The following is a 19,151-nucleotide window of genomic DNA, read 5'->3' on the forward strand; positions in this document are numbered from 1 at the left end:
CTTTATTGACAAAACCATATGGCCGGCCTGTTGGCCGTAGTTTGCCTATGTACCGAACTGTTTTATTTCTGTACGATTAAATATTCAACCCTCATTCAAAGGAAGAGCAAAATGGGAGTGATACGCAGCACAGTCCATAAAAAAGTAAAATGTGCAAATCCTAATAAATATAAGAGAGAGACATTACGTGCTTCACCCTCAAAGTGGAAAGTAAGATATGAGTCACCTACACCATGTATTATTGAACTGACTCTATCTTACATAAGAACATTTTCAAGAGAAACATACATTCTAGAAAGAAGAGGGGATATGATATTTGCACATTAAAAAATCAATATGGCTTCAAAATTAGATTAATTACATTAAATAGACTGAAAATCTCTTAAAATCAGGACATCCGTGATAGCATCAAGACGGATGTAAGACCTGACACAGTCTCACAGTATTTGGAGCAGGTTTTGGTAAGACTGTCCTTGAAAGTCCAATGGAATGCTCCAGAAAATGTGGACAAGAGAACCTTCTAGAACCTTCTCACCTTCTAAAACCTTCTCATGCCAGAGCTTGCTATGCTCCATAGAGAAACTGGGACAGAAGCAGATGTGGAGATGTAGGAGTGATCCCTCAAGGCAACACTGCTGGAAACCCCAAAGAACTGGAAACACCCCAAATGCTCCCGATCCGGAGATGGAGCAAAGCCGTGTTGTCCACCCATGTGGAATATACACCCCCAGGACAGAAACGACTTCACGGGTCCACAGGGATTGATTTTAAACATTTCACATGGAGGGTTGTGGGTTCCACGGGGTACCCCCCAAAACACAAGTTGAAGTCTTGACCCCGAGTACATGTGAATGTGACCTTATTTGGAAACAGGGTCTTTGCAGAAGTGATGAAGGGAAGGATCTGAGATGAGCTCACCCTGGATCAGGGAGGTCCTGGATCCAATGACGGGTGTCCTTGTAAGACACAGAAGAGGACACACAGATGCAGAGGAGAAGCCACGTGAAGATGGAGGCAGAGATGGAAGGGACGTGACCACAAGCCCAGGGACATCTGGAGCCCCAGAAGCTGGAAGACGCAGGAAGGGCCCTGCCCTAGAACCTCAGGAGGGAGCAAGGCCCTGCCCCGCCTGGATCTCTGTGGTCCTGCCCCGCCTGGATCTCAGACATCTGGTCTCCCCAGCTGGGCGAAGAGGAATCTCTGTGGTTTCAGTCTTTTGGTCTGTGGTCACTTTTTACAGCTGCCCCCGGGGTAACTAACTACTAAACAAACAAAAAAAGCAAATCACAGATCTTATTCTACTTACCAAAGGATCAAAGAATGCAAATTTAAATTTCACAGACACACATGCGTGAGACATTTATAACGAGAAACAAGAAAACCGTTCATTCTACGGGTGGGGTAGGGGTTAGCGTTTGCAGGTGCATTTGGGGGAAAGCGTGGGCACATCCACGTGGTGTGACAACGTGTGTACTCACTTATCACCGACTTCTAAGTGTTTCATGTATTTCGCTGCCTTCACGGTTTGCAGTATTTTTAATAAAACTGATATGCCACACAAACAAACATCAAAACTCTGTAAAACCATTGCGAATAAATGCAATAGGAAAGGTATGGTTATGTACTGATAATTAATAATAAGACAGCCCTGAAAAGCATTAGGATTCTGGTCACCAATTCCAAGATGTGGGGTGACCATCCGCAACGCACCATCAAGCAATTCCCAGACACCATCAGGGTACCCTACAATCCAACCCAGTTCTGACCTATATACTTGGCCATGGTGTCAAAGCTCCCAAGGCTCAGCCCTACAAGACTGCCTTTCGCCCCCTAGGTCAGATGCCCGTCACAAATCCAGGTTGTCACCCATGGTTCTGACCCACCAGCTAGATTGGAGGTTCCCAGGACCTCCTCCTGGGGTTCTAGTAATCTGCTAGAGCGACTCACAGACCCCAAAGAAACACGTCACTCACTACATCACGGGTTTCCTATAAAGGGTTGTAATTCAGGAACAGACAGAAAAAGTGTGCATGGGGCCAGGTGTGGGGAAGGGCGTGTGCCTTCCATGGCCTCGCCAGGGGCACCTCGCACTCCAAAACTGCACGTGTTCACCAACCCAGAAGCTCTTGGAACCCTGCCCTTTCCATTTCTAGAGAGGGAGGCGTTATTGCAGAGGCGTGACGGATTACATCATCGGTCACTAGGGACCGATACAACCTCCAGCCTCTCTCCTCTCCGTCCGAAGGTCACGAGGTGGAGCGGAAACTTCTGGGGTTGGCTCCCCCCGCCACCAGCCCCAGGCTTCGGGACTTTCCAAACGTCCCCTCATTCGCATAACAGAAAAAACCCCAATGGCTGTCTTCACCGGAAATTCCAAGGATTTTAGGACAGAAGCCGGACAAAGACCAAACAGGTGTTTTTACTACAAGTCACAAAATCTCCGGCATCGAGAAAGACCCAAGTGAAAGGAAAGACAAATGATTCTCAGACAAAAAAAAAAAAAAATATCTCTTTGTGAAATCTCAAGGTCCCCGCCCAAATTAAGTTAGAAATCCCTGCCGGTTTTGTCCTGAGGGTTACCCTCTCCTTTCCCGTTCTATTTTATGTTATTGGATCCTACTCTGTTCTAGCCTATCCTGTCCTATTTTATTCTATTCTGTCTCATCCTATCCGGTCTTACCCCTTCCCACCATTATTCTACTGTATTCTTTCTTATTCTCTCTTACCGGACCCTATCCCGTTCGGTTCTGTGCTATCCTACCCTCTATTAGCTTATTCTGTCTACGCTTTCCTATCCTATCCAATCCTAACCTATCCCATCATTATTCTATTCTATTCTTTCTTATTCTATCTTACCCTACCGTATCCTGTTCTGTCCTCTGCTATCTTATCCTGTATTATTTTATTCTGTCTATCCTAACCTATCCTATCCCATCATTATTCTACTCCATTTTTTCTTATTCTCTCTTATCCTACATGCTGTCCTGTCCTGTCCTATCCTATTCCATCATTATTCTATTCTTATTTATTCTTTCTTATTCTATATTATCCTTCCCTATCCTGTTCTGTCCTATCCTATCTTACGGTACCCTATCCTATCCTGTATTATTTTATTCCGTCTATGCTATGCTACCCTATCGTACCGTATGCTATCGTATCTCACCATTATTCTATTCTATTCTTTCTTATTCTATCTTATCCGACCCTATCCCGTTCTGTCCTCTGCTATCTTATCCTGTATTATTTTAATAATAATTTTATTATTTATTATTTTATGTCTATCCTATCCTATCTTAACCTATCCTATCCTAACGTAACCTACCCTATTCTATCCTATCGTATCCCATTATTATTCTATTCCATTTTTTCTTATTCTGTCTTTTCCTAGCTTATCCTGCTCTGTCCTAGCCTATCTCACGGTATCCTATCCTAGCCTAGAGTATTTTATTCCGTCTATGCTACGCTACCCTGTCCTATCTTATCCCATCATTATTCTAGTTTATTCTTTCTTACTCTATCTTACCGTCCCCCATCCTTTTCTGTCCTGTCCTATCCTGTGTTATTTTATTCTGTCTACACTATCCTATCCTATTGCAATGTTATCCCATCTCACCATTATTGTATTCGATTCTTTCTTATTCTATCATATCCTACCCTTTCCCGTTCGGCCCTACCCTATGCTACCCTATGTTACTCTTTCTTGTTCTATTGTATCTCTTCTATCCCAGCCTACCCTATTTTGCTCTCTCATTGTTTCTTATCCCGTCCGATGCTACTGCATCATATTACTTCTATCCTATCTTATCCTACCCCATGCCACCCGCTCCTGTCATGTCTTATTCTAGCCGGTTCTCCTCGACCCTATAACCCTCTCATCCTACTTCTCTCCGTTGTTTTCTACGGGAGAAACCCGGCCGCCGCGTAAATGTAGGAACAGAGAAACGGGGTGAAGAAACAGATGGGTTCCCATCATCCACGGTGCTTTCTTCCACTTGCAAAGCATCGAGAAGCTGACCCCGGGAAACACAACCAGGGCTAAGAGAGAAGGAAGCCATGAAAACGAAGCCACGGTGGGGCACGGGGGCACTGCGCGAGCACACCGGTGACTTCAGAACAGACGGGAACACGTGGGCATTTAGAAAAGGAACGTCCGTTCCTTCCAGGATCAGCGGAAAGCCCACACGGGAAGGCTCAACAGCACGACAAAACCTAACTGTACCTCGGGAGACGACTGACGACCCATTTTTAGCGCCTTTGACTCGATTTTGGCTTAAAGCCCCATCGAGGACCGCGAGTGACAAGAAAGTTGGGGTCGGGGAGATGTGCAACACGACAAACCGGGTTCATGACCCGTTAATGATACGGAATGTTTTCTATCATTTCGTTTTTTTGTTTTCTCCTGAGTCAGCAGGTCCCCATGGGGGGGAAACGCGGGGAAAAGCACGTGAACAAAGGGTTCATTCAAAAACTCAGGTGCGTAAAGAAAATTTGGATTTTTAAGGGGAGCTGTGACGCAGAAAAAGAATCCCAGGGTCATACAGGAGGTCATTACACACAGCAGCGGCCAGACGCTGGCTCCCCAGTGCCCACAGACATTCCCATGTGCTGGAATGGCCCCGAAACACTAGTGCACGCAGAGCCCAGAGGTGGGGAATTCACAGCCACGTCCGTCACTGAAGGCACGTGCCCTGCCCCCCACGGCCCTGGAGCTCGTCACCTCTAAAGTTTGCAACCTCACCGCAGGGAGGAAACGAACACTGTGCCCTCGCCAAGACCCTGGAAGCCGGAGAGGATATGCCTGAGCCCCACGGCTGGGCCGGCAACACCGGCGGAAACTGGACGGCAGCAAACGCACAAGGAGCTGTTCCAAGAACCAGGATTCCTGTCCACTCACGGATCATTTAAAAAAAAAAAAAACCCGGAAATTTAAATGGGACCACGTGTCTGAGAACGAAATATAAAAATACCAGGAGAAAAAAGTGGGGGATATGAGAATTTTAGAAGTGCCTACCCTGGTGGGGTGTCTTGTTTCCACCTTGTGCAGAATTCATGCCGTGTGCATGGGGACAGGTACACGTCATGGAGGCTCAGTGTTCCTCCGAGATTGCTACTGGCTGGCCTTGGCCCCCTGTGTCACCTGCTCATGTGCTGCCCCCACAATGGGAGTGTCCTGTCTTGGAGCAAAGCCTCTGCTGTCCCCTCGTGGGACCCGTGGGACATGTGGGAGGCCCATGCACGGTTTTGGACACCAGAAATTGCGTGGACTTTTGTGCATCGGAAATCAACCAGACTTGGATTCAGAAACGTGCACGGCGTGTGACTCTCTGGTCACGGCGCAAAGCAGAGCCCTGTCCTCTGTCTGCAAAATCGGTTTTCTCCTTCGTGGAAAAAAACACCAAAACTGCTTGAAATGCACACATGGGGAGGCTGTGCTGCTGGGTTTCCGACGTCAGCGACCCGGACGCCGGGTTGCTCGCACTTCTGAGTGTTGACCCAACGGCACCGACGTGGCCTCGAGGGGGCCGGCCGGCCGTGGGGGCAGGGCACAGCAAACGGGCTCAGCAAAGCAACCGCAGGAGGCCTACCTTGAAGAACCACCAGCTGAAGAGCTTCTTGATGAGACGCGTGCCCCAGAAGACGTGTCGGTAGAGGTCGGTGTTGACCACGCCGGGGTCAACCACGTTGGCGGTCACGGGGCTCCCCTGGGCGGCCAGCAGCCTCTGCAGGTGGTAGGTGAACAGGACAAGGGCCAGCTTGCTTTGGGCGTAGGCACCGTGCGGGGAGTAGCTGCGGCTGTGGAAGCAACCAGGGACACGTGTGAGACGCCGGTGCATCCCTCACCTGCCCAGGTCCCTAACAGTCTGGGTCCCTACCTGCCGGGGTCCCTACGGGTCCAGGTCCCTATCTGCCTGGGTTCCTCACCCACTCAGGTCTCCACGTGCTGAAGTTCCTTCCTGCTCAGGTCCCTCACCTGCAGAGCCCCCAGCCTCCTGCCCGCTGTCTGCCCCTGGGGTATCCTGAGGCTTCATGTCCATTTTCCACTCCCCGTGCACCGGAGGGTTCTGTGGTTTATATGACCTCCCTGGGGCTTCATCTCCCGAGTGTCGTGCAGATGCGCGACCCGACGTGCAGAAACAGAACAGGACGCCCCCCATGCCCTCCAGTGAGCGCAAAAATGGGGCGATTCTCCCCGCATCCGCTGTTCGCGGGAGACCGGAAACCGCGCCGACAGCCCCGCTCGGAAAGCCTGGGGCAAACACCCTGACTTTTCACTCGCTTTTCTACGGGGAAGCACGTGGTTACATTTCATGGTCATTATACAGACATGCACGCTTGTGTCTCCAGACTTGTGTCGACCTTGTCATCCTCGGGCCTCTGTGACGGGCTAGGAACGTGATCGTAGCATTTTTTAATAGAACGCATGTTGTTAGAGCCGTTTTGGGTTCACGGGGCCATGAAGAGGCAGGGCCAGAGGTTCCCCGTGCACCCCTCCCTGTCCCCACACACGACAGCCTCCCCCATGACCAGCATCCCCTAACCCGGGCTGCATCAGAATTTACCTGGGGGTGCGCATTCTACGGGTTCGGACAAATGTACAAGGACATGCATACCCTCTGCATTCACGGCCCTAAAAGCCCTCCGTGCCCCACCTGTCCAGCTGTCCCTCTCCCGAGCCCTGGTCAGCAACCGTCTTTGTTTGCTTTTTATCTAGGCACCTGCTGAAGGACAGCTCGGTGGCCTCCAGGTTCCGGCCACCAGCAACCACGCTCCTAGAAACATCCGTGGGCAGGTTTCCGGGTGGCTGTGCCTGCAGCCCCTCTGGGCGAAGGTCAAAGAGCATGATTTGGGGACCTCACGGTGAGGGGGTGCTCGGTTCCGTCAGCAACGGCCCGGCTGTCCTCCCAAGTGACCAAGCCATTCTGCATTCCTGTCGGGGCCAAGGAGAGCTCCTGTCTCTTCCCGCGCTCGCTCGCCGGTGTCCCAGGTTCCTCCGTCTTGAGGGACCGGTGCAGGGCGGCGGGTCAGCAAAGGCGGTCGCTGGGTGAACTTCTCAAGGAGCGTTGCCCGGAAGAATTCTCAACACGGCCGTTGTGTTTGGAGGGAGGGATCACGACAAAGATCTAGGGCAGTTCAGAGCCCCAATACCCTCCCCAACGCAAGACAAGCCACAACCCTCCAATTATCGTCAAGAGACTTGTTTTTGGCAAATGTCTCCCGTCCGCTCCCCGCAGAGGAGAGAAGAAGGCGGCAGGAAACGAGCCGTGATTAAGTGCAGGGAAATCCATGCCGAGTTTCGTCTTGGCTTTGGACCACGTATGCGCCACGGGCACGGGCAGCCTCGGACGCCGCCTTCTCAGCATCGCCGGGTTCGGGCCCGTAAAGGGCGTGAAAGATCGATACACCCATTTCTCCAGGGTAAACCATGAGGTCTGCAACTGTGGCTTTATAGCGTAGCCCGAAGAAGAACGAACCAGAGATCGTTAGAAATACTCAATGGAGGAAAAAAGTCAGCATGTTTCCCTACGGGAGAGATGGAAAAAGTCCAAGAAGGAGGAGTGATTTCAGGAGAGGTTTCCCCGGCAGATTTATGGACAAAGAAACATGCACAGCGGAAACGGGAAGGAATCAGTGCAAATGAACAGGAGGACGCGATCCCCCTACTGAGGTTTTCTAAATCAAACCCCGAGGACTGCAAAGGCACTTGGCTCGGAAAACAATAAAGAGATTGAACGTTAACACCGAAGAGGGAGCAGAAACAGAGAATCAAATAACGGTTCTCACCGCGTGAGGGTAAACGAACTAATTCGGGAAATGGCTGCGTGGTTCGGGTCTACACGGAATGTTTACTTCGCTGGTTTTGTACTACGGATTGTCAGGAAGTCGAACCGAAAGACATAAACACGGATCCTTATTTTGAAAATAATAAAACACTTTTTGGTGTAATTCCTTCAGGAATAATTCAAAGGTCGGTAGAAAACAGAAGTTAGAGACGGTAATGTGGCAGACTTTTGGAGGGGCAGAAAATCTCCTCTCCTATACTTTTGAGTTCTGTCCCGGAGGGCTGCAAATTAAACTGAGGATGGCCAGATGTACAGGGTGAAATCATGCGAATTTTGCTTTTCCACTTTACATGTATGCAGGGCTTCATAGGAAAAAGGAAAAAACCCCAAAGGCACCACTAGGCTTGGGTTTACACACAATTTAACAAAGCTTGGTAAATGGTGCAGGGGTGAGGAGACAAAGGAAAAGCGGTCTGGGCGTCCAGAGGTGGTAAATTGTGAAAAGGTATCTTTTTCATGGAAATTAAAGGGTTAGTTTAGTAAGATTTGTGAGTTTCCTGGAAGTTCTGCTTTTACTGAGATCTGGGGAGAGCAGTGTACACCTGTCTATACCACATGCAACAACCCATTTTCAATGGGTTCGTGAACGACCCCCACCCCAGCAGTCAGTCCTCCTTCTCAGCAGAGCTGCCCTACACCGCAACGTCCACATTTTGTAGAACCGTCGTCACCTCCCCGTCCGTCCTAGAAAACCACGGACCTTCTGTATTACTTTAACGGTTCCAGAAGCAGTGGGTTTCCTGACGTCCTCCCCGGTAGACCGGAAACTTTCGCACATAGGACCCCGGGATTCATTAGACAGACAGTACCTCGAGCCGTTGAAAAACACAATGTCTTGGGTTTTCTTATTTCCGTAAGACACACGTGTCCCTGGATTTCGTATCATCCACGGTGTTTGCCCACGTTTTCAGCTCGACGTCGGCCACTTCCTTCTCTCCTTGCAGCTGGAGGTCGCGAGGGCCCAGCCGACGCGGAGAGTTTAGTACAAGGGACGAGGTCTTCATCCATGATGTTGATGAATGCTGTGCCCCGTGCGTGAGTCACCAGTCCGTGCCCCCCACGCTGGCCTCGCGGACGGCTTCCTTTTGTACAGATCCGCAGGGACCGTTAGCCGTCCTGATGCGTCTGCTGGCCTCCGGTAAATTCACGTGCGGGAGGCAGCACAGCCGTGGGTATGATGCCTGCGTCCTATTAATCAGCTGCGTTATTTTCCTTCTGGGTCTTTAATGCACAAGCCCATGGCCAGCGATGAGGGAACGTCTGGTGGCCACCGTGAACCCAGGAGCTCAGTGGGTCCAATAACGGGTAGTCTCTTAGGGAACAAGGATGAGTAGCACCCGTTGCAGACCAAGGATCCCTCATCTCCAGACACGAGATTTCCCCGGGTACCATGGACACGTACTGCGTCACCCTGATCCCTGGTTTTCCACGTCTGCTATTCCCGAGGACTCTGGAAACACAGAGCGGCCAGGAGGGGCCCAGGAAGCCCGGTGAGCCCAGAAGGGGCTCCACGTCTCCCCGGAAACAGCGCAGGACGTTGCCGACCACGTGCACATTTCAGTCCTGAGCAAAGGCCAGGCGTGGTTGTTGGGGGAAACCATCACGGGCACATCAGCAGCCCGTCATGCTTCCCAGAACACCGCATAAGTCTTCAAAAGCTTCGGGGCGTCACAGTGATATAACAGGCTGGGAATTCGTGTTTACAGATGCACAAATGGATGAGCTCCCCCCTGGAAATTAAAGCCGTTTGGGAAACTCAAACCAAAACAGCTATTTTCCCCACAATGCACACACATGCCTACATCATCTCAAGGGGTTTGGCTCCAAAGGGAGGTCAGCCTGGAAGAAACGGTTCTGGAGAAGCGCAAGGACCTGTCACCTTGGGAACAGTGCACGGGGATCCTTATGCATCGAACTGTGCCCCCCACAAGGAAGATGTGTTGGAGTCCTGCCTCCAGGGTCGCACAATAAAACCCTGCATGGGAAGACGGTTCTTAGAGAGGCAACTGAGTTTACATGAGGGCTTTAGGATGGGGCGCTCACCCTGTGTGACTGCTGAATTTACACAAAAGAGAATTTGGACACCGACGGGCACGCATGAAGGGAAGATCACGTACAGGGGCACAGAGGGAATATGGTGCCGTGAGGATAGACGCAGAGACGGGGGCACGCACGTGCGAAAGTCTGCTGGCCATCCCCAGAACCCTGGAGAGCAGCCCGGAACACATTCTCCCCCAGAGGCTCGGGAAGGAACCAGCCCAGCTCCACCTGGATCCCAGACATCCAGCCCCCAGAACCGGCAGCCAGTAAACCACCGTGGTTTAGAACAACCCAGTCTCCGGTCCTTGGTCACAGCCGCCCCAGGACACGCAAACCGTGAGCATGAGCTATTGCATGAAAGTAACGTTGCTCGGAACACAACCCGAAAATGCAGTTTCCCGAGGATGTTAATTTGCTCCATATTTTGCAAAAAGGGGAAGCATATACAGAAAAAGCAAGTCTTCTGCCCTGAACAGGAGCCACTATGAAGGTTTTTAATTATTTATTTGAGAGACGGACCACAAGCAGGGGGGCGGCTGCAGGCAAAGGGAGAGGGAGAAACAGGCTCCGTGCTCCACGGGGATCCTGGGATCGTGACCTGAGCCAAAGGCAGATGCTTCATGGACTGACTCACCCAAGAAGCCAATGTTTTGCAGGGAGAAGATCCCACGTGGAGGGTGTCTTTGCCCTCTGGAAGGAGACCGCATGGGGGGCACTGCTGTCTCCAGCGGGGTCTTGGTGGACGAGGCCCCATGATGCACGGACACCCACTCATCAGTTTTACCCGGAGAAGCATCTTTGTCAGTGACCCTTGGAGCAGCCATTCCTGGGTCAATGAGGTTCTGCTACCTTTGCACCTGGGAGCACCCTCGTCTGTCCTGAGGACGGGAACTAGGACAGGACCAGTCGCCTGCTTTGCGGTGGAGGAGAGCAGACAGCATGGCGCCATGTCCCTCCTTGCCCTGGGCATCCTATGGGCTAAGAGGTGAGGCTCATAAGAGAAGTAGAGCATGAACTATCCTCAGCGGAGGTGCAATGGGCGTCTCCAAGAGCGGTCACCCTCAGGGCAGGACCGAAGCTGAGGCAGCTCAGACAAGACTCCACGAGGACCTCTTTGGTCCTGGGCGGCCCGTGGCTACAGGAGGCTGAGCACCTAGACAAGCCGGGGAGTGGGGCAGATAGTGGTTAGAGCCCATCACGCAGTGGTGCCCAGGGGTTGGTCAGACACCACTCTAGACATTGCTGGGAAGGTATTTTCTTAGACGGGATTAACACAGATATCCGTAGATTTGGGGTGAAGCCCATAATGTGCTCCATAATGCGGTGGTCCTCGTCTAATCAGTTGAAGGCCCAAAGAGGAACAGTGGAGGTCTCCTCCAAAGAAGAAATTTGGCCTCAAGACTGTATCCTGGAAAGTCTCCCTGAATTATCAATGTTTTGGCTCAAGCTGGGAACATTAACTCTTAGCTGCCTCTCTAGCCCGCTGGTCTACCCCGCAGGTTTTGGATTTGTTGGTCCCTCCAATCTGGGAGCCAATTCCTTAAATCAAATCAACCCATCTCTCTCTCTCTCTCTCATATAGACGTATAAAATACCAATAAATACCTACATATGTGTTTTTAAATTAAATGATACTTTTACCTCCTTCTGCAAAACCAAAACCATTCTCTGACAAAGCTATCCATTTCCTCAGGAGTCAATTCCACCGAAGACAAACAAGTGTCAACAGACTCCGCCCACCTTTTCCCCCCGGGGAAAGTATTCAAGCAGAGGAGTTTTCCGGCAGAGCCTTCCTGAGCACACAGACCCTCCTGTGCGTAGCAGCCCACTTGGATTCTGAAATCACTATGATATAGTGATTCACGCCTTTGGAAGAACATGAATTTTCAGCAAATCGGTCTTGGCAATTACCGCGAAGGACCGGTGGTGTTACATCAGGGGGACGCCGAGGATCAAGTCTTTTCACGCAGGAACTTAGGGTGTTTTAAGCCCAAGTGGTTCTCAAATTGTAATGTGCATCAGAATCTCCTGGAGGGTTTGTTAAGAGTCTGGCTGCCCGGCTCCCCACCCCCAGCATTTGGGCCGAGCAGGTCTGGGGGGTGGTTTCAGGGTCTTTATTTCTAGCAAGTTTTCAGGGCATGTGGAAGAAACTGGCCTGGGGACCACACTCCAAAAACCTGCATCTTGAGTGGTCTCAGTCTCTCTCTCTCTTTTTTTTTTTTTTTAAGATTTATTAATTTTAGAGAGAGAGAGCGAGCAGGGGGGAGGCGTAGAGACAGAGGGACAAGCAGACCCCCCTGAGTGCCTGAGTGCAAAACCCAATGCAGGGCTCGATCCCACGACCCCGAAATCAGGAGCCGAAACCAGGAGTTGGATGCGTAACTGATGGAGCCGGCCAATCCTGCAGAAAGCACAGAGGAGGGCACGGCCGCACTCACATGTCTGCACACGTGTGTCCACGTGCTCACACACGCTCATACTTGCACGCTGGTGCACACATAGACCATCCCTGAGCTCCCTTAGGGCACCACAAAGGAGCAGCCCCTCAGGGAAACAGCCATCCCCCAACCACATGCCTTCGCTTCACCTGCTTCCTCTGTGCACAGGCTGGTCCTGCAAGGCTGACCAGGGACCCAAGTGCCTGGCCAGCCCCCTGCCCAAGGCCCTCTTCAGGATGTCACCTGTCCCCAGGAGCCACAGATACATTCCCTGCCTCCTGCTTCCAAGGGAAAATCCCAGTGAGGGCTCACCTTGATCCTAGAGCCACAAGGACAGAACCCAGTCACCCACCCAGGACCAAGGTTGCCCACCAGATGCGTGGGAACTCTCTGGGAAGACCCCAGCCCTGCTCTCTGGGCAGCTGGCCCCTCGCTGTGCCAGAACGGGACACCGGGAAGCACCCCAGGGTGTGCAGCCCGGCCACCCTCCTGCCACGCGTCTGCAGGCCCGGAGGCTGAGGGTGCCCACCCCAGTGCACGCCCTGGAGCCGCTCCTCGAAAGCAAGCTCCTCTCAACCACGCATCCGGGTTCTTCCAACAGGGTGTCTACACCGTGCACAGTGAGGGCAGCATTCATGCAAACAAAAATACACACCCCACTCACACGCGGGGCCTCTTTTACCCCGAAGGAGGAGAGAGCGGGAGACACAGATCAGAACGTGGTGCCTCCCACGCCACCAGGAGTCACCCGGACGCACCACACGGGGTTAGTGGGTTCTATTTACAATTGCAAATGAAGTAGAATATGTCGTTACTTCTGGTACCCTCCGCATGCCCAACTTCTGTCTTTCCTCTTTCTACCCAAGAAAATAAATTAAAAAAAAAAAAAATAACATCACACAGCTGAGCTGCCCGAGGGTAAGATGCATGTGGTTCGATGATGACGGATGTTAAATGTACTTCGTGTGATTATTTCAGGGTACACGCAACTAGTGGGTCTTTACCGTGGACACCTGGCACTTCTGTAGCAACTATAACATTAGGGTACAACATGTATAATATCACATAATGTAACCATTATAACATTGCAACATGTATAATGTTATGCTGTGTAACAACTGTAACATTATGGCATTCTAACATATATAATATCACATTATGTAACAATTATAACATTGCAACATGTGCAATGTTACATTGTGTAACAATTATAACCATGAAATGCTGTAACATGTATAATGTTACAAACCAATTATAACATGTTATAACCTGTTATATAATAACTACAATTACATTAAATAATGTATAATAATTATACTATAATGTTATATTTGTTATATAACATTATAGTTATATAACATGTATATTATAACAATATATGTTATAACATGTATATTATAACATGTATATTATAACAATAATTACATTGTTACAACTTACATTATGTAACAATTACAACACTGTAATGTTATACATACATGTTATGTAACAATTATAGTTCCATAATGTAACGTATGTTATATTACGTAGCAACTATAATCGACATCATAATGTTATTACATAAATAATGCTACATAACAACTATACTACTGAGATACAAACTTGATTATGGTGCTACAGCAATTAAACCTCCATAGAAAAATGCCAAAAACAAAACGTGTTTGGGGACTCAGGCATGAAGAACCCTATAAAATGCTGGCATGGGGTTAGGGTTAGGATTTGGGTTAGGGTTGATCCTGATAACAGACCTGAGTCTACATGGGTGGTTTTGTACCGCTGACGGGCACTCCTGAGCCCCTGGACGGCCGCCCGCGAGCTCCCACCTGCCCTGCAGGTCCTCCATGTCCAGCTCGGCGATGTAATGGGTGGCCGACGAGACGGTCAGCACCCTCGCGCAGCAGCCTGGAGATCCGGACTCCTTCATGGTGTCCAGGAGGAGGTTGGTGAGCAGGAAGTGGCCCAGGTAGTTGAGCCCAAAGTGCTCCTCAAATCCATCCCTGGTTCTCCGCTGAGGGACCATCATCACTCCGGCTGGAACAAAAGGGGGTTTCAGGAAGAGTCAGGACATGAGATGGGGGAGCCGTTCCACAGCCGTCCCACAGACGGGGCCGGGCGCCAGCCAGGAGGATGGGCTCTGGTCCTCGCTGCCATGTCGCCATCCTGGACCTGAGGTTGCTGCTGCTTCGTATGCACTGGGAGAGGGGCCAAGACGTCAAGACGCACCTGCAATGCTGCTATGACACCAGCATCTGGCAGAACGTGAGAATGTCCTGAATCACCAAAAGGTGCCTCCCTGCGGCCCCGGGAAGGTAATTCTTTTGGACAGAACAGCTGTCTGCACAGACAAAGGCTCCCTTGTAGGAGGAGCGTCCTGGACACGTTGGGACGCCGATGTCCTGCATCTGCAGGGTGGGGTGGATGAGGCCCAGAGCCGAGTTCCCCAAAGTCATGTTGTCATGTCCCTCGATTCACAGGGCATCCCAGAAATGGGGTCATTCTTCAGGGTGCTTTGCCCAAAACGCTGACCCAGGTATGCACCCCGGCTGTCCCTGCACCCCAGACTCCATTCCAGCCCTGTTATTCCACAAACACATCCACAAAAATCCACCAACACATTCATCGGCTCTGTGCTTGCTTCCGCCACTCCCCGCAAGCTCAGAACAACTCCACGCCCGCCAGGACAATCCTCAGCTAATGCCTCCTCCCCAGGTCCTTTCCATGGATGCTGGCTCCCGGATGTAAACAGGAAACACGCCTGGCCCATATCGGTCCGTGTCCTACAGCAGCCCAGCATGGCTCCCTGGGCATCTGTTGGAAGTCCACGGACGTCCTTGTTTGCCTACGTACCCGTGTTGTGTACAGGTGTAGGTGTGCGTTAGAGATATGTTTGCATATGTTGCAAACATATCTTTGTTGCATATGCATATGTTGCATACGTTTGCCTATGTTGGAAGTGCTCATGTGCATTTACACACATGTGCCCACGTAACCACAAACACATACGAACATATGCATTATATGTTTTCAGGCATATCTGAATGCCCGTACTAGATGTATTTATGCAAAAATATCTGTGCGTGCGTTGGCAGGTAAAAATGGGCTTCTATTTATAAGTGTGTGAGCAAAGGTATATTTTTTTAAACATATAATGTATTATTAGCCCCAGGGGGACAGGTCTGTGAATCGCCAGCTTTACGCACTTCACAGCACTCACCATAGCACATACCCTCCCCAATGTTCATAACACAACCACCCTCTCGCTAGTACCCCTCGCCCCGGCAACCCTCAGTTTGTTTTGTGAGATTAAGAGTCTCTTATGGTTTGTCTCCCTCCCGATCCCATCTTGTTTCATTTTTTCCTTCCCTACCCCCCATGCCCCCCCACCGCCACCTCTCAAGTTCCTCATATCAGGGAGATCCTATGATAATTGTCTGTCTCTGACTGACTTATTTCACTCGGCATAATACCCTCTAGTTCCATCCACGTCATTGCAAATGGCAAGATCTCATTTTTGATGGCTGCATAGTATTCCATTGTGTATATGAACCACATCTTCTTTATCCATTCATCTGTTGATGGACATCGAGGCTCTTTCCATAGTTTGGCTATTGTGGACATTGCTGCTATGAACATTGGGGTGCACATGTCCCTTCGGATCACTACGTTTGTATCTTTAGGGTAAACACCCAATAGTGCAATGAGCAAAGGTATCTGCATACACCTCAGTGTTCCCACCTTATGTCCTCACATATGTATTTATGGGTAATGCACACATGTCAATGGCCATTTGCGCAGGACTCCCACAAGTTTCTGGGTCTGTGTGTATTTTGAATTTGCAAATGAATCTGTACTTGTGTACAATGTGCATGCACACAGGCATGCCTACTTATTTGTGTGTATTTGTACATGCTTGGATTTGAGGTGTATCCCTTTCTCTGGGTAGATGTATTTGCATCTCTGTATCTGTTTGTATTGATGTGTCTTTTACGGGGACATACAGGTATATATTTGAAAACGTACATGTGTGTGCGTAGGCACTTCTATGTGTAATTCTCTGTGCTTTTCTATACATGCAGACAGTTTTCCTGCTGGATTGCAGGATCCTTCCCTGCCCACATAGACCACAACGCATGCCCCATCACACCCATGCCCACGCAGGATGCGTTTGGTGCATTCACAGCCCCACACATCCTGCCCCCATGCAAGCTTATCACTTGTGGGGTGCTCAAGGCAAAGGAAATGTCTGGTCCAGGCTGTGGGGTTCACGGCACAGTATAGTGTTTTGGGTGCAGGAAGGTGGTAAGTCACATTAAAGAGGTAGAAATGAATGGATAAAGAAGATGTGGTCCATATACAATGGAATATCACGCAGCCATCAGAAAGGATGAATCCCCAACTTTTGCATCAACATGGACGGGACTGGAGAAGATTCTGCTGAGTGAAAAAAGTCAAGCAGAGAAAGTCAATTATCATACGGTTTCACTTACTTGTGCAGCATAAGGAAAAACACGGAGGACGTGGGGAGATGGAGAAGAGAAGGGAGTTGAAGGAAATCAGAGGGGGAGAGATGGACCATGAGAGACTGTGGACTCTGAGAAACAAACTGAGGGTTTTGGAGGGGAGGTGGTGGGGTTGGGTGAGCCTGGTGTTGGGTATTAAGGAGGGCATGTATTGTATGGAGCACTGGGTGTGGTGCATAAACAGTGAATCTTGGAACGTTGAAAAAATAAAATAAAAGGAAAAAAAAAAGAGGTAGAAATGAGAGCCCATGACCTCTATCCCCCACACACCTGCTAAGCTAAGTGATTTTTTTTCAACATCCCTGAATGCACAGCCCTCTGAAAGCACATCCAACAGATTGAAAATAGATCCCCTGAGCTTACTACTTACTATAAAACATCCCTCGTGTAGACCTACAGGGAGAAGACCACCATACATCAGGAAACAAAGCCACGTGGGTCTCACACATCCAATAAAAGGTGTATTTAAGAAGATCCACAGTCACTCAACTCAGCTGAGAAAACATTCCCAAAGGGCACCTGGCATCCATGGGTTTAAGCAGATGTGAAGTCTGGCATTTCAAGGACAGGGAAACATCTCCCTGGTGATGCCACTTTCTTGACTATTTTATTCATCGTAAGGAAGCCAGAAAAGCAGAGCTAGAGGATGATAAGATTCCCAGTTGGAGGAACGTGGCTCCTCATGACCACTCGGCTTCTATAAGGCTGGCTGAGAGGGAACCTGAGCTTGACGCACCTGTAAACCAGTCTCCACATGGTTTTGATACTTGCTTCCTTGGGAGAGGGACTCTGTGTTCCATCCCTTGGATCTTGACCAACTTGTTAGCTTTCTGTAATGAGTACAATGTAGCAGCCGTGACGAGGCTGGGTCAGGAAAGAAGGAGCGGCTCCCGCCTTGTTGCTGGGAATGCTGGGAAGAACCAGCTTCCCTTAAGAAGACTGGCTGGTGCCTGTGAGACCACCATATTGGAGAGGACTCATGGAGGTCATTTTTGGCCAGCCATGCAGCTGAGCCTGAGTGCTGGGCAGTACCCACTTTCCAGCAGTAAAGCAAGGACATCTGGACATCCAGCCCCGCATGAGCCATCAGATGAACAGAAGCCCGAGCTCCAACTGCACAGGACACCCAGACCTAGACCCGCCCAAATTCCTCTGTGTCCCCAAACTGCAACCAATAGAAATGTTGATCTTTGAGCCACCGGGACTGGACATGGTTTGGAACACAGCAGTAGCCACTGGAATATCACGGCATGCATAAATGATCGATTCTTGGCATATCACGGCATGTGTAAATGATCAATTCCTAGAATACCAGTGCATGCTTAAATTATTAATTCCTTAGATACCAGTGCATCTCCATTTTTATCAACTCTTGGCATATTGGTGCACGCCTAAACGATCCATTCTTGGAACATCATGGCATGCGTAAGTCATTAGTTCCTGAAATAGTGTGCATCCTCATTACCCATTCCTGGAACATCCCTCTGTGCCTAAATGATCAATTCTTGGAATATCTCTGCGTGCATAAATTATCAATTTCCACATTAGAGAGCCCCATCTCATGGGACGAATGACTGTCACTAAACTCAGCCTTCTAAGTATCCAGATTCATTGGAAAAGACCCCACATAATGGATTAGGGGCTGTGGGGCTCCACGGGGATTATTCTGAATTTGGGGGTGTTACTCTGCAGCGAGTTCCTAGTTCCGAGTGCCTCAGAGTAACTGTTGTGAGTTACTCCCTTCCTTGCGATGGCCTCTGGGTGCCTGGAAGTTGGTAGCAGAGAAAATGGCTAGGGGACTCTGGTCAGCCGATCCTCGGGGCAGGTGCACGGACCTTGGGGCTGAAGTGTTGGACTCATTAGTTTTTTCCAGGGTGCACACGGTCCAGTAGGTGGCAACAGGAGCTGAAAGACAACCGTAGCCGCATCTCCTGAAGACTTAAAATATCCAGCTCATTGCATTTCTATTACGGATTTTCTACAATAATGTACATGACAAGCTAACGTGGGGCAACGGTTGAGCTGGGGTGAAATGCCAGCATGGATCTTCGTTGGATGCAAGTTCTGGTGACAGATCATGGCACAGATTCACTGACCCGGCCTCTAAGAATGTGACCATAATGACGCTTTGGGCCAAGAGCGAGTTCAAGGTTACTCCAGAAATCATAAACAGTTTTTGGAGCACATTCTTGGCGTTAACAGCATCACCAGAGAAAGTGTGCTTTTAAAGAGCAGCGAGAACATCACTGCCATGCATACGGTCGGTCACCTCCAGGAAATGACCAATCCGTTCTGGGGCTCATGGAAGTGAA

General features: G+C 49.9%; 1 protein-coding gene across 4 annotated transcripts in view; it reads right to left on the bottom strand.

Annotated features, from left to right (window-relative positions):
- The window catches only part of DHRSX (dehydrogenase/reductase X-linked), a 147,363-nt gene that overhangs the window by 12,879 nt on the left and 115,333 nt on the right, over positions 1-19,151 (bottom strand). For all 4 annotated transcript variants that reach the window (XM_032331736.1, XM_032331735.1, XM_032331737.1 and 1 more), the window contains 2 exons: positions 14,143-14,350; positions 5,586-5,793 (listed from right to left, as the gene is read on the bottom strand). In XM_032331736.1, coding sequence (XP_032187627.1) covers positions 5,586-5,793; positions 14,143-14,350 — 416 coding nt within the window. The remainder of the gene's footprint in view (positions 1-5,585; positions 5,794-14,142; positions 14,351-19,151) is intronic.

Source organism: Mustela erminea, chromosome X (genome assembly GCF_009829155.1).
Source record: "Mustela erminea isolate mMusErm1 chromosome X, mMusErm1.Pri, whole genome shotgun sequence".
Lineage (NCBI taxonomy): Eukaryota > Metazoa > Chordata > Mammalia > Carnivora > Mustelidae > Mustela > Mustela erminea.